The sequence below is a fragment of the Oncorhynchus kisutch genome, unplaced genomic scaffold (assembly GCF_002021735.2).
Source record: "Oncorhynchus kisutch isolate 150728-3 unplaced genomic scaffold, Okis_V2 scaffold788, whole genome shotgun sequence".
Classification (NCBI taxonomy): Eukaryota; Metazoa; Chordata; class Actinopteri; order Salmoniformes; family Salmonidae; genus Oncorhynchus; species Oncorhynchus kisutch.
In genome coordinates this window covers 61,803-75,623 of record NW_022262733.1, presented here as the reverse complement: position 1 = coordinate 75,623, position 13,821 = coordinate 61,803, and the positions used below count along the sequence as shown (strand labels likewise).

Here is a 13,821-nt window from a genome sequence, read left to right as displayed (position 1 = left end):
CAGCTCTTTGATTGGTGTTGCCATGGTGAAGAGGGTTCTTTATGTCCTAGGAGGGCACTGATTGGACGGCCAGGGTTTGGAGTGGGTGTGTTTCTGTGTCTGCAGTCAGGCTAGTGCCTATGTAGCTGATTGACAGTTTTCAGTGTGAGTCTAGTAGAGTTGACTTAGATCAGTAGATCTGGGAGCAGGCCATCACAGTAGAGTAGACTTAGCCTGGTCCCAGATCTACTGATCTATCACAGTAGAGTAGAAATAGCCTGGGCACGTCCCAGTTCTGTTTGTGCATCATGCTAATACTGCTTGTCATGTCTAACAGTGGCATAATGGCACAAACAGACTGGTACCCAGGCTAGGGAAGAAATGACAGACCAAATCCATTTCCTAGACAGTGGAACAGGAAATGAAAGAGATGGATGGGCCAAGAGAAAAGAGTTAGGAGGGAAGGACAACAATGATACCACCCTCCCTCCCTGTTATCTCTTCATATTCTCTGTAGTCATGACATCCACCTGTCTATTGTAAACTGTTCAGAGGGTCATTTGGAACTGTGATGTCATAATCAGGTCTATTAGTAGAACAACTAAACTGGGTTTCTCCTCTCCTGTCTGCCTCTCTGTCTGTCTACTCTAGGTGGTTGTCACGACTACCCTTCCTCCCACAATGTCTTCTGAAGCCACGCGCATCCAGGGGTCAGTATCCCCATGCTCTACGACCCCTCCCCTGACCTCTGGGGCCCCTGGCTCCCCGGTCTCCCCAGTCTCTCCGGTGTCCCCTGGGTCCCTGTGCCCGCCAGCATCCCGGTACCGAGACCGTTCCCCCTCCCCAATGAGAGGTTACCTCATACCCAGCCCCCTGCCAACCAGACGTACTAGGACCTGCTCCGCGTGAGTGCTACACACACACACACACACACACACACACACACACACACACACACACACACACACACACACACACACCTAGTTAGTGTTAGAATTCAATAGTTATGAAACTGCTTAACTTATTATGTCTAGGGGTCCTAGCTACGTGGTCTGTAACCTGACTCATTCTGTCTAGGGGTCCTAGCTACGTGGTCTGTAACCTGACTCATTATGTCTAGGGGTCCTAGCGACATGGTCTGTAACCTGACTCATTATGTCTAGGGGTCCTAGCTACATGGTCTGTAATCTGACTCATTATGTCTAGGGGTCCTAGCGACATGGTCTGTAACCTGACTCATTATGTCTAGGGGTCCTAGCGACATGGTCTGTAACCTGACTCATTATGTCTAGGGGTCCTAGCTACATGGTCTGTAACCTGACTCATTATGTCTTGGGGTCCTAGCTACATGGTCTGTAACCTGACTCATATCTAATTAAACTCATTATACCCAAACTAAAGACTCTAAACCAAACCAAAGGCCCAAACTAAAGACCCTAAACCAAACCAAAGGCCTCAAGGCCACCAATGAAATCCTCGAGCCTCACGGTTTTACCAGCTGGGACACTGACTGACCATCACCTTAATTGGCTGCACCTGATGTGCTTATCAAGGCTTAGCTCAGCATCTAGACCCTGTAGGTGCTGCCCCCTGGGGGCGGAGTGTGGATGTGTTTCCTGGCAGTGGCAATGTGTTGACTAACTGTTTGCCAACATTACCCCCATCATAACACTGTGCCCCGTGTCATAACACTGTGCCCCGTGTCACAACACTATATAATGTATCACAACACTATATAATGTATCATAACACATCATAACACTATATAATGTATCATAACACTACTTGCTAATGTAATTTCATAATTTCTATATGTGTTCATTAATTAAATTCACTTAGTCTATTTTATGAGAATTTGTATCTTATCAAAATTAGATGATAGTATTTATTCTCAGAGCTCGCTGCTCATGGAACCAAAAACAACCGTTTATATACACAATATGACGTCATAGGTTATAAAATGTCCTTCCTCCTATCGACCAGGAGGAAACAGGTTCAAAGGTTTATTCCCACCCCCTCGCTCACCCCCTCACTCACTCCAGACACACAGTTATATCAAGATTAAACTTCTGAAGTCTCCATCTATCACTATTCAGCAGACAGTTCCAGATAATGGAAAACACACACTGCCTTATCTAAACATCCCAGAGCTAAGCTGAGTCGGTTCAACCACAGGTTAACGATCCTTTCTGCTTACTTAACACCCACAATCCATTCCTCCCCAACCTGGTTGGAATGGTATTTATTATGTTTAATTACCTCCTGTTTCATGCTACACAATCCCTTCCTCCCCAACCTGGTTGGAATGGTATTTATTATGTTTAATTACCATTATTAATTTGTTTCATGCTACACAATCCCTCATGAATTAACATTATTAATCAGATATAATAAAACAGAGTAGAGTTTAATTAGTTATAGTTCTATTTAAAATGTAGATATTGTTTAGTCATTATTCATACAATTCATAACACTACTCCCGTATCATAACACTATATAATGTATCATAACACTATATAATGTATCATAACACTATATAATGTATCATAACACTATATAATGTATCATAACACTATATAATGTATCATAACACTATATAATGTATCATAACACTATATAATGTATCATAACACTATATAATGTATCATAACACTATATAATGTATCATAACACTAATGTATCATAACACTAAAGTGGTACTTCATTTAAAAGTTGTGATCTTATGCCTCAACTTCTGTCATTGCACCACACTACCACAAGGGGGAGTTAGAACGCTGATATATCGCTAGTCTAAACCGTGGCACAAATTGGGGGATTGTTCACACCAAGAACCACTATTTACACTATCCTTTTGTAAATGAATGGAGGTGGGAATGTTTCAGTCCGAGAGTCTCTCTCCTCTGGTGCTTAGAGTCCTGCATCAGGCAACCACAACATTTAGCTGGCGGGTGGTCCCGGAGTTGAGAGAGAACTTGGGGAAATACAATGGCTCAATTACACCTGACATGAGAAGAGAAGGACTCCGTGTTTCAGAAACTCACTTGACATGAGAAGAGAAGGACTCCGTGTTTCAGAAACTCACATGACATGAGAAGAGAAGGACTCCGTGTTTCAGAAACTCACTTGACATGAGAAGAGAAGGACTCCGTGTTTGAGAAACTCACATGACATGAGAAGAGAAGGACTCCGTGTTTCAGAAACTCACTTGACATGAGAAGAGAAGGACTCCGTGTTTGAGAAACTCACATGACATGAGAAGAGAAGGACTCCGTGTTTCAGAAACTCACATGACATGAGAAGAGAAGGACTCCGTGTTTCAGAAACTCACATGAGAAGAGAAGAGACATGTGGACTGACGATTTTAGAAAAATTGGCACGGCAGCCTTCTGGTTTCTCTCCCTCTAAAAACAGAAATAAATCATTGTGTAGATAACTACCTGTCTTTATGTACTACAGTGGGAGAGTGATAGCCCCTCTATAGAAAGTGAGTTTCTGAAACACGGAGTCCTTCTCCACTGAGGAGAACAAGAGACTGAATGAAAGAAGGCACAGTGAGGATAGGGGAGGGGGAAAAGATTGCCCATATTTTCAAGACCTGAGCCAGTTCATTTATTTATTTAATTAATGAAATGTACTAGTTTATTTAGGCAATTTTAATATTCATCTTCGTTCGGCCTATTTAGTAGGCTATTTACAGCAACATCTATATTTGTCATCATAAAGTTGACTCACTCATTTCTGGCTTTGGATCACAATAAGTACCAACATTCTGTCTGATTAACTTGGTCAAAACATTTCTATATTGAAGACTAATCTGCTCATATTGGTTGTGTTCAATTATTTGTGGAGTCGTCATGGTTACAATGAAGAATGGAATAATAAATCAAATCGTATTCATACTGAACAATTAGATGCGTTTCGCAAGCTTGGCATTGTTCCTTATTACATGTTGCCTGCCTTTTATTCTCTGTGTGTGTGTGTGTGTGTGTGTGTCTGTGTGTGTGTGTGTGTGTCTGTGTGTGTGTGTGTGTGTCTGTGTGTGTGTGTGTGTGTGTGTGTGTCCTGTGTGCGTGTGTGTGTGGTGTGTGTGTGTGTGCAGGGCGGAGCGGGCAGCGGAGGGGCCGTCGTTCAGAGGTGTATGTAAGTGTTTCTCTCGGACTAAAGGACACGGCTTCATCACACCAGCCGACGGAGGCAGCGACATCTTTGTCCACATCTCAGAGTAAGTTTGTGGGTCACAGCCTCAACACACATTTAAAAAGATACTACCAGCTCCCACTCACGCAGTGATGAGGACGGTGACGAGGGGCAACGGTCTGCAGTTCGCTCTTTTTCCACCTTTTTCATGGCGTCATTGGTCCCTGAGGTCCTAGTGCCCGTCTTTTAGAGAGGAGATTCTCTCTCTCTCCTTCAAAAGCAGGCTATTCGTGTGGTCCCCGTATCAGAAGTACACAGTGATTGGTATAGCTGGTACTTGTAGTCATACACTTACTGTATGTTTGTGGTCTGGCAAGTTGTGTACATGTGGTTCTAGGAGAGTTGTGTACACGTGCTTCTAGGAGAGTTGTGTACATGTGGTTCTAGGAGAGTTGTGTACACGTGGTTCTAGGAGAGTTGTGTACATGTGGTTCTAGGAGAGTTGTGTACACGTGGTTCTAGGAGAGTTGTGTACACGTGGTTCTAGGAGAGTTGTGTATGCGTGGTTCTAGAAGAGTTGTGTAAACGTGGTTCTAGGAGAGTTGTGTAAACGTGGTTCTAGGAGAGTTGTCTACACGTGGTTCTAGGAGAGTTGTGTACACGTGGTTCTAGGAGAGTTGTGTACATGTGGTTCTAGGAGAGTTGTTTACACGTGGTTCTAGGAGAGTTGTTTACACGTGGTTCTAGGAGAGTTGTGTACACGTGGTTCTAGGAGAGTTGTGTAAACGTGGTTCTAGGAGAGTTGTCTACACATGGTTCTAGGAGAGTTGTTTACACGTGGTTCTAGGAGAGTTGTTTACATGTGGTTCTAGGAGAGTTGTTTACCCGTGGTTCTAGGAGAGTTGTGTACACGCGGTTCTAGGAGAGTTGTGTACACGCGGTTCTAGGAGAGTTGTGTACACGCGGTTCTAGGAGAGTTGTGTACGCCTGGTTCTAGGAGAGTTGTGTACGCCTGGTTCTAGGAGAGTTGTGTACGCCTGGTTCTAGGAGAGTTGTGTACGCCTGGTTCTAGGAGAGTTGTGTACGCCTGGTTCTAGGAGAGTTGTGTACGCCTGGTTCTAGGAGAGTTGTGTACGCCTGGTTCTAGGAGAGTTGTGTACACGTGGTTCTAGGAGAGTTGTGTACGCCTGGTTCTAGGAGAGTTGTGTACGCCTGGTTCTAGGAGAGTTGTGTACGCCTGGTTCTAGGAGAGTTGTGTACACGTGGTTCTAGGAGAGTTGTGTACACGTGGTTCTAGGAGAGTTGTGTACACGTGGTTCTAGGAGAGTTGTGTACACGCGGTTCTAGGAGAGTTGTGTACACGTGGTTCTAGGAGAGTTGTGTACACGTGGTTCTAGGAGAGTTGTGTACGCCTGGTTCTAGGAGAGTTGTGTACACGTGGTTCTAGGAGAGTTGTGTACACGTGGTTCTAGGAGAGTTGTGTACACGCGGTTCTAGGAGAGTTGTGTACACGTGGTTCTAGGAGAGTTGTGTACACGTGGTTCTAGGAGAGTTGTGTACGCCTGGTTCTAGGAGAGTTGTGTACACGTGGTTCTAGGAGAGTTGCGTACACGTGGTTCTAGGAGAGTTGTGTACACCTGGTTCTAGGAGAGTTGTGTACACGTGGTTCTAGGAGAGTTGTGTACACGCGGTTCTAGGAGAGTTGTGTACACCTGGTTCTAGGAGAGTTGTGTACACGCGGTTCTAGGAGAGAAGACAGATGTAAAAGAACAAACTGATAAAGAGGAGCATGTATTCTCATCCCTCCCTCCTCCCTCTACAGTATCGAGGGGGAATACGTGCCAATGGAAGGAGATGAGGTGAGCTATAAGGTGTGCTCCATCCCCCCCAAGTGCCAGAAGATCCAGGCGGTGGATGTCACCATCACCCACCTCAACCCAGGATCGAAGCACGAGACCTGGGGCGGGGCGCTGCTCAGCTCCTCCTGAGTCCCGGAGGGGAGAAATGGCAACCGGGAAAGAGTCCCCTTCTTTTTTTAGGTTTTGGGTTAATGCTTGTTGTGGGAGGGAATGGAATGGTTGGTATTTGAATAGAGAAGACGTGTATCATTAGACGGGAAGGTTAATTAAATAAAGCTGCATCACTTCAACAAGACATGGTTCTCTAGTTTTTATTCATGGTTTGAACTAATATCCCTGAGATCCGCTGTTCAAATGGATTCAATTCCATAGTGACTGTCGACCGATGCCACATTTCAAGCATTCTGCAGCGTTGTAGAGTTTATGCAACCTCTACCAACATGGTAACACAGCCTTTTAAAAGCCGCATCGTCCACAACGCCTGATCAGATTGAATCTCGGGCCTGTTTGGGAGTGTAACTGTTGAATAAAACAGAGGGTTCTGTTGTGAATGAGAGGTGTGTTTTCAGATGGGAGGTGTGTTTTCAGATGGGATGTGTGTTTTCAAATAGGAGGTGCCTTTTCAGATGGGAGGTGTTTTCAAATGGGAGGGGTGTTTTCAGATGGGAGGGGTGTTTTCAGATGGGAGGTGTGTTTTCAAATGGGAGGTGTGTTTTCAGATGGGAGGGGTGTTATGAGAGGGGTGTTTTCAAATGGGAGGTGTGTTTTCAAATGGGAGGGGTGTTATGAGAGGTGTGTTTTCAGATGAGAGGTGTGTTTTCAGATGGGAGGTGTGTTTTCAGATGGGAGGTGTGTTTTCAGATGGGAGGTGTGTTTTCAGATGGGAGGTGTGTTTTCAGATGGGAGGTGTGTTTTCAGATGGGAGGTGTGTTTTCAGATGGGAGGTGTGTTTTCAGATGGGAGGTGCCTTTTCAAATGGGAGGTGCCTTTTCAGATGGGAGGTGTTTTTTCAGATGGGAGGGGTGTTTTCAGATGGGAGGTGTGTTTTCAGATGGGAGGTGTGTTTTCAAATGGGAGGTGTGTTTTCAGATGGGAGGGGTGTTATGAGAGGGGTGTTTTCAGATGAGAGGTGTGTTTTCAGATGGGAGGTGTGTTTTCAGATGGGAGGTGTGTTTTCAGATGGGAGGTGTGTTTTCAGATGTGAGGTGTGTTTGTGAATGGGAGGTGTGTTTTCAGATGGGAGGGGTGTTTTCAGATGGGAGGTGTGTTTTCAAATGGGAGTTGCCTTGTCAAATGGGAGTGGTGTTTTCAGAGGTGAGGTGCCTTTTCAAATGGGAGGTGCCTTTTCAAATGGGAGGTGCCTTTTCAGATAAGAGGGGTGTTTTCAGATGAGAGGTGTGTTTTCAGATGGGAGGTGTGTTTTCAGATGGGAGGTGTGTTTTCAGATGGGAGGTGCCTTTTCAGATGGGAGGTGTGTTTTCAAACGAGAGGTGTGTTTTCAGATGAGAGGTGTGTTTTCAGATGAGAGGTGTGTTTTCAGATGAGAGGTGTGTTTTCAGATGAGAGGTGTTTTCAGATGAGAGGTGTTTTCAGGTGTGTTTTCAGATGGGAGGTGTGTTTTCAGATGGGAGGTGCCTTTTCAAATGGGAGGTATTGGAAATGGAAAATATCTTCATGTACCAGGTATGTAAAACATTTGAATGAATTCTTAACAGCATAAATCTCTATTTAGAATGGAGACGTGACCCTGCCTACTGCTCTGTCAGCTTTACCAATTCATTCATTACGCCTGGATTTTATGTTGTTCTTGTGTTTTATCACCTGAGAGACAGAATCAGTAGAGTGAAGTCTTGTCTGTTAATGGGTTTGATCTAGTCTGTTATCAGTAGAGTGAAGTCTTGGCTGTTAATGGGTTTGATCTAGTCTGTTATCAGTAGAGTGAAGTCTTGGTTGTTGATGGGTTTGATCTAGTCTGTTATCAGTAGAGTGAAGTCTTGGTTGTTAATGGGTTTGATCTAGTCTGTTATCAGTAGAGTGAAGTCTTGGTTGTTGATGGGTTTGATCTAGTCTGTTATCAGTAGAGTGAAGTCTTGGCTGTTAATGGGTTTGATCTAGTCTGTTATCAGTAGAGTGAAATCTTGGCTGTTAATGGGTTTGATCTAGTCTGTTATCAGTAGAGTGAAGTCTTGTAGCAGCCAGTCTTGTAGAAGTCTGTAGCAGCCTGTAGGGCCAGTGGTCAGCTCACAGTGGTTTCCTGTAAGGATCAGGATGCAGAGTGACTATAGCAGCCTGTAGGGCCGGTGGTCAGCTCACAGTGGCTTCCTGTAAGGATCAGGATGCAGAGTGACTATAGCAGCCTGTAGAGCCAGTGGTTTCCTGTAAGGATCAGGATGCAGAGTGACTATAGCAGCCTGTAGAGCCAGTGGTCAGCTCACAGTGGCTTCCTGGAAGGATCAGGATGCAGAGTGACTATAGCAGCCTGTAGGGCCAGTGGTCAGCTCACAGTGGTTTCCTGTAAGGATCAGGATGCAGAGTGACTGTAGCAGCCTGTAGGGCCAGTGGTCAGCTCACAGTGGTTTCCTGTAAGGATCAGGATGCAGAGTGACTATAGCAGCCTGTAGGGCCAGTGGTCAGCTCACAGTGGTTTCCTGTAAGGATCAGGATGCAGAGTGACTATAGCAGCCTGTAGAGCCAGTGGTCAGCTCACAGTGGCTTCCTGTAAGGATCAGGATGCAGAGTGACTATAGCTGCCTGTAGAGCCGGTGGTCAGCTCACAGTGGCTTCCTGTAAGGATCAGGATGCAGAGTGACTATAGCAGCCTGTAGGGCCAGTGGTCAGCTCACAGTGGCTTCCTGTAAGGATCAGGATGCAGAGTGACTATAGCAGCCTGTAGAGCCAGTGGTCAGCTCACAGTGGTTTCCTGTAAGGATCAGTATGCAGAGTGACTATAGCAGCCTGTAGAGCCAGTGGTCTGCTCACAGTGGCTTCCTGGAAGGATCAGGATGCAGAGTGACTATAGCAGCCTGTAGGGCCAGTGGTCAGCTCACAGTGGTTTCCTGTAAGGATCAGGATGCAGAGTGACTGTAGCAGCCTGTAGGGCCAGTGGTCAGCTCACAGTGGTTTCCTGTAAGGATCAGGATGCAGAGTGACTATAGCAGCCTGTAGGGCCAGTGGTCAGCTCACAGTGGTTTCCTGTAAGGATCAGGATGCAGAGTGACTATAGCAGCCTGTAGAGCCAGTGGTCAGCTCACAGTGGCTTCCTGTAAGGATCAGGATGCAGAGTGACTATAGCAGCCTGTAGGGCCAGTGGTCAGCTCACAGTGGCTTCCTGTAAGGATCAGGATGCAGAGTGACTATAGCAGCCTGTAGAGCCGGTGGTCAGCTCACAGTGGCTTCCTGTAAGGATCAGGATGCAGGGTGCTGGTCTTACTGGGTCAATATGAACACTAGCCTGCTGGTCTTACTGGGTCAATATGAACATTAGCCTGCTGGTCTTACTGGATCAATAGGAACATTAGCCTGCTGGTCTTACTGGGTCAATGGGAACACTAGCCTGCTGGTCTTACTGGGTCAATAGGAACACTAGCCTGCTGGTCTTACTGGGTCAATGGGAACACTAGCCTGCTGGTCTTACTGGGTCAATAGGAACATTAGCCTGCTGGTCTTACTGGGTCAATAGGAACATTAGCCTGCTGGTCTTACTGGGTCAATAGGAACACTAGCCTGCTGGTCTTACTGGGTCAATAGGAACATTAGCCTGCTGGTCTTACTGGGTCAATGGGAACACTAGCCTGCTGGTCTTACTGGGTCAATAGGAACACTAGCCTGCTGGTCTTACTGGGTCAATGGGAACACTAGCCTGCTGGTCTTACTGGGTCAATAGGAACATTAGCCTGCTGGTCTTACTGGGTCAATAGGAACATTAGCCTGCTGGTCTTACTGGGTCAATAGGAACATTAGCCTGCTGGTCTTACTGGGTCAATAGGAACACTAGCCTGCTGGTCTTACTGGGTCAATAGGAACATTAGCCTGCTGGTCTTACTGGGTCAATAGGAACACTAACCTGCTAGTCTTACTGGGTCAATAGGAACACTAGCCTGCTGGTCTTACTGGGTCAATAGGAACACTAGCCTGCTGGTCTTACTGGGTCAATAGGAACACTAGCCTGCTGGTCTTATTGGGTCAATAGGAACATTAGCCTGCTGGTCTTACTGGGTCAATAGGAACACTAGCCTGCTGGTCTTACTGGGTCAATAGGAACACTAGCCTGCTGGTCTTATTGGGTCAATAGGAATATTAGCCTGCTGGTCTTACTGGGTCAATAGGAACATTAGCCTGCTGGTCTTACTGGGTCAATAGGAATATTAGCCTGAGAGAGGCCTGTAATTTTCATCATAGGTACACTTCAACTATGACAGACAAAATGAGGGGGGAAAAATCCTGAAAATCACATTGTAGGATTCTTTAATGAATTTATTTGCAAATTATGGTGGAAAATAAGTATTTATGTTATATATACTGTGGACAGGTGCTGTGTAGAGAGGGTTTTGGGTTTGGTATGAATCCCTGTTTCTAAGTCCCTCTATCCAGGGTTTGGGGTTTGATATGGATCATCAGTGTCCCTGTTTCTAACACACTGAGTCCCTCTATCCAGGGGTTTGGGTTTGGTATGAATCCTCAGTGTCCCTGTGTCTAACACACTGAGCCCCTCTATCCAGGGTTTGGTATGAATCCTCAGTGTCCCTGTGTCTAACACACTGAGCCCCTCTATCCAGGGTTTTGGGTTTGGTATGAATCCTCAGTGTCCCTGTGTCTAACACACTGAGCCCCTCTATCCAGGGGTTTGGTATGAATCCTCAGTGTCCCTGTTTCTAACACACTGAGCCCCTCTATCCAGGGTTTTGGGTTTGGTATGAATCCTCAGTGTCCCTGTGTCTAACACACTGAGCCCCTCTATCCAGGGTTTTGGTATGAATCCTCAGTGTCCCTGTGTCTAACACACTGAGCCCCTCTATCCAGGGTTTTGGGTTTGGTATGAATCCTCAGTGTCCCTGTGTCTAACACACTGAGCCCCTCTCTCCAGGGGTTTGGTATGAATCCTCAGTGTCCCTGTGTCTAACACACTGAGCCCCTCTATCCAGGGGTTTGGTATGAATCCTCAGTGTCCCTGTGTCTAACACACTGAGCCCCTCTATCCAGGGTTTGGTATGAATCCTCAGTGTCCCTGTGTCTAACACACTGAGCCCCTCTATCCAGGGGTTTGGTATGAATCCTCAGTGTCCCTGTGTCTAACACACTGAGCCCCTCTATCCAGGGTTTGGTATGAATCCTCAGTGTCCCTGTGTCTAACACACTGAGCCCCTCTATCCAGGGTTTTGGTATGAATCCTCAGTGTCCCTGTGTCTAACACACTGAGCCCCTCTATCCAGGGTTTTGGGTTTGGTATGAATCCTCAGTGTCCCTGTGTCTAACACACTGAGCCCCTCTCTCCAGGGGTTTGGTATGAATCCTCAGTGTCCCTGTGTCTAACACACTGAGCCCCTCTATCCAGGGGTTTGGTATGAATCCTCAGTGTCCCTGTGTCTAACACACTGAGCCCCTCTATCCAGGGTTTGGTATGAATCCTCAGTGTCCCTGTGTCTAACACACTGAGCCCCTCTATCCAGGGGTTTGGTATGAATCCTCAGTGTCCCTGTGTCTAACACACTGAGCCCCTCTATCCAGGGTTTGGTATGAATCCTCAGTGTCCCTGTGTCTAACACACTGAGCCCCTCTATCCAGGGTTTGGTATGAATCCTCAGTGTCCCTGTGTCTAACACACTGAGCCCCTCTATCCAGGGTTTTGGGTTTGGTATGAATCCTCAGTGTCCCTGTGTCTAACACACTGAGCCCCTCTATCCAGGGTTTTGGTATGAATCCTCAGTGTCCCTGTGTCTAACACACTGAGCCCCTCTATCCAGGGTTTTGGGTTTGGTATGAATCCTCAGTGTCCCTGTGTCTAACACACTGAGCCCCTCTCTCCAGGGGTTTGGTATGAATCCTCAGTGTCCCTGTGTCTAACACACTGAGCCCCTCTATCCAGGGGTTTGGTATGAATCCTCAGTGTCCCTGTGTCTAACACACTGAGCCCCTCTATCCAGGGTTTGGTATGAATCCTCAGTGTCCCTGTGTCTAACACACTGAGCCCCTCTATCCAGGGTTTGGTATGAATCCTCAGTGTCCCTGTGTCTAACACACTGAGCCCCTCTATCCAGGGGTTTGGTATGAATCCTCAGTGTCCCTGTGTCTAACACACTGAGCCCCTCTATCCAGGGTTTGGTATGAATCCTCAGTGTCCCTGTGTCTAACACACTGAGCCCCTCTATCCAGGGTTTGGTATGAATCCTCAGTGTCCCTATGTCTAACACACTGAGCCCCTCTATCCAGGGTTTTGGGTTTGGTATGAATCCTCAGTGTCCCTGTGTCTAACACACTGAGCCCCTCTATCCAGGGGTTTGGTATTAATCCTCAGTGTCCCTGTGTCTAACACACTGAGCCCCTCTATCCAGGGTTTGGTATGAATCCTCAGTGTCCCTGTGTCCAACACACTGAGCCCCTCTCTCCAGGGGTTTGGTATGAATCCTCAGTGTCCATGTGTCTAACACACTGAGCCCCTCTATCCAGGGGTTTGGTATGAATCCTCAGTGTCCCTGTGTCTAACACACTGAGCCCCTCTATCCAGGGGTTTGGTATGAATCCTCAGTGTCCCTGTGTCTAACACACTGAGCCCCTCTATCCAGGGGTTTGGTATGAATCCTCAGTGTCCCTGTGTCTAACACACTGAGCCCCTCTATCCAGGGGGTTGGTATGAATCCTCAGTGTCCCTGTGTCTAACACACTGAGCCCCTCTATCCAGGGGTTTGGTATGAATCCTCAGTGTCCCTGTGTCTAACACACTGAGCCCCTCTATCCAGGGGTTTGGTATGAATCCTCAGTGTCCCTGTGTCTAACACACTGAGCCCCTCTATCCAGGGGTTTGGTATGAATCCTCAGTGTCCCTGTGTCTAACACACTGAGCCCCTCTATCCAGGGGTTTGGTATGAATCCTCAGTGTCCCTGTGTCTAACACACTGAGCCCCTCTATCCAGGGGTTTGGTATGAATCCTCAGTGTCCAACACACTGAGCCCCTCTATCCAGGGGTTTGGTATGAATCCTCAGTGTCCCTGTGTCTAACACACTGAGCCCCTCTATCCAGGGGTTTGGTATGAATCCTCAGTGTCCCTGTGTCTAACACACTGAGCCCCTCTATCCAGGGGTTTGGTATTAATCCTCAGTGTCCCTGTGTCTAACACACTGAGCCCCTCTATCCAGGGGTTTGGTATGAATCCTCAGTGTCCCTGTGTCTAACACACTGAGCCCCTCTATCCAGGGGTTTGGTATGAATCCTCAGTGTCCCTGTGTCTAACACACTGAGCCCCTCTATCCAGGGGTTTGGTATGAATCCTCAGTGTCCCTGTGTCTAACACACTGAGCCCCTCTATCCAGGGGTTTGGTATGAATCCTCAGTGTCCCTGTGTCTAACACACTGAGCCCCTCTATCCAGGGGTTTGGTATGAATCCTCAGTGTCCCTGTGTCTAACACACTGAGCCCCTCTATCCAGGGGTTTGGTATGAATCCTCAGTGTCCCTGTGTCTAACACACTGAGCCCCTCTATCCAGGGGTTTGGTATGAATCCTCAGTGTCCCTGTGTCTAACACACTGAGCCCCTCTATCCAGGGGTTTGGTATGAATCCTCAGTGTCCCTGTGTCTAACACACTGAGCCCCTCTATCCAGGGGTTTGGTATGAATCCTCAGTGTCCCTGTG

General features: G+C 47.0%; 1 protein-coding gene across 1 annotated transcript in view; it reads left to right on the top strand.

Moving 5' to 3' along the window:
* The window catches only part of LOC116362117 (calcium-regulated heat stable protein 1-like), a 29,167-nt gene extending 22,897 nt beyond the window's left edge, over positions 1-6,270 (top strand). The window contains exons 2-4 of the mRNA XM_031816408.1: positions 631-884; positions 4,079-4,201; positions 5,939-6,270. Of these exons, the coding sequence (XP_031672268.1) occupies positions 661-884; positions 4,079-4,201; positions 5,939-6,104 (513 nt within the window). The 5' untranslated portion in view covers positions 631-660 and the 3' untranslated portion in view covers positions 6,105-6,270. The remainder of the gene's footprint in view (positions 1-630; positions 885-4,078; positions 4,202-5,938) is intronic.
* The last annotated feature ends 7,551 nt before the right edge of the window (positions 6,271-13,821 follow it).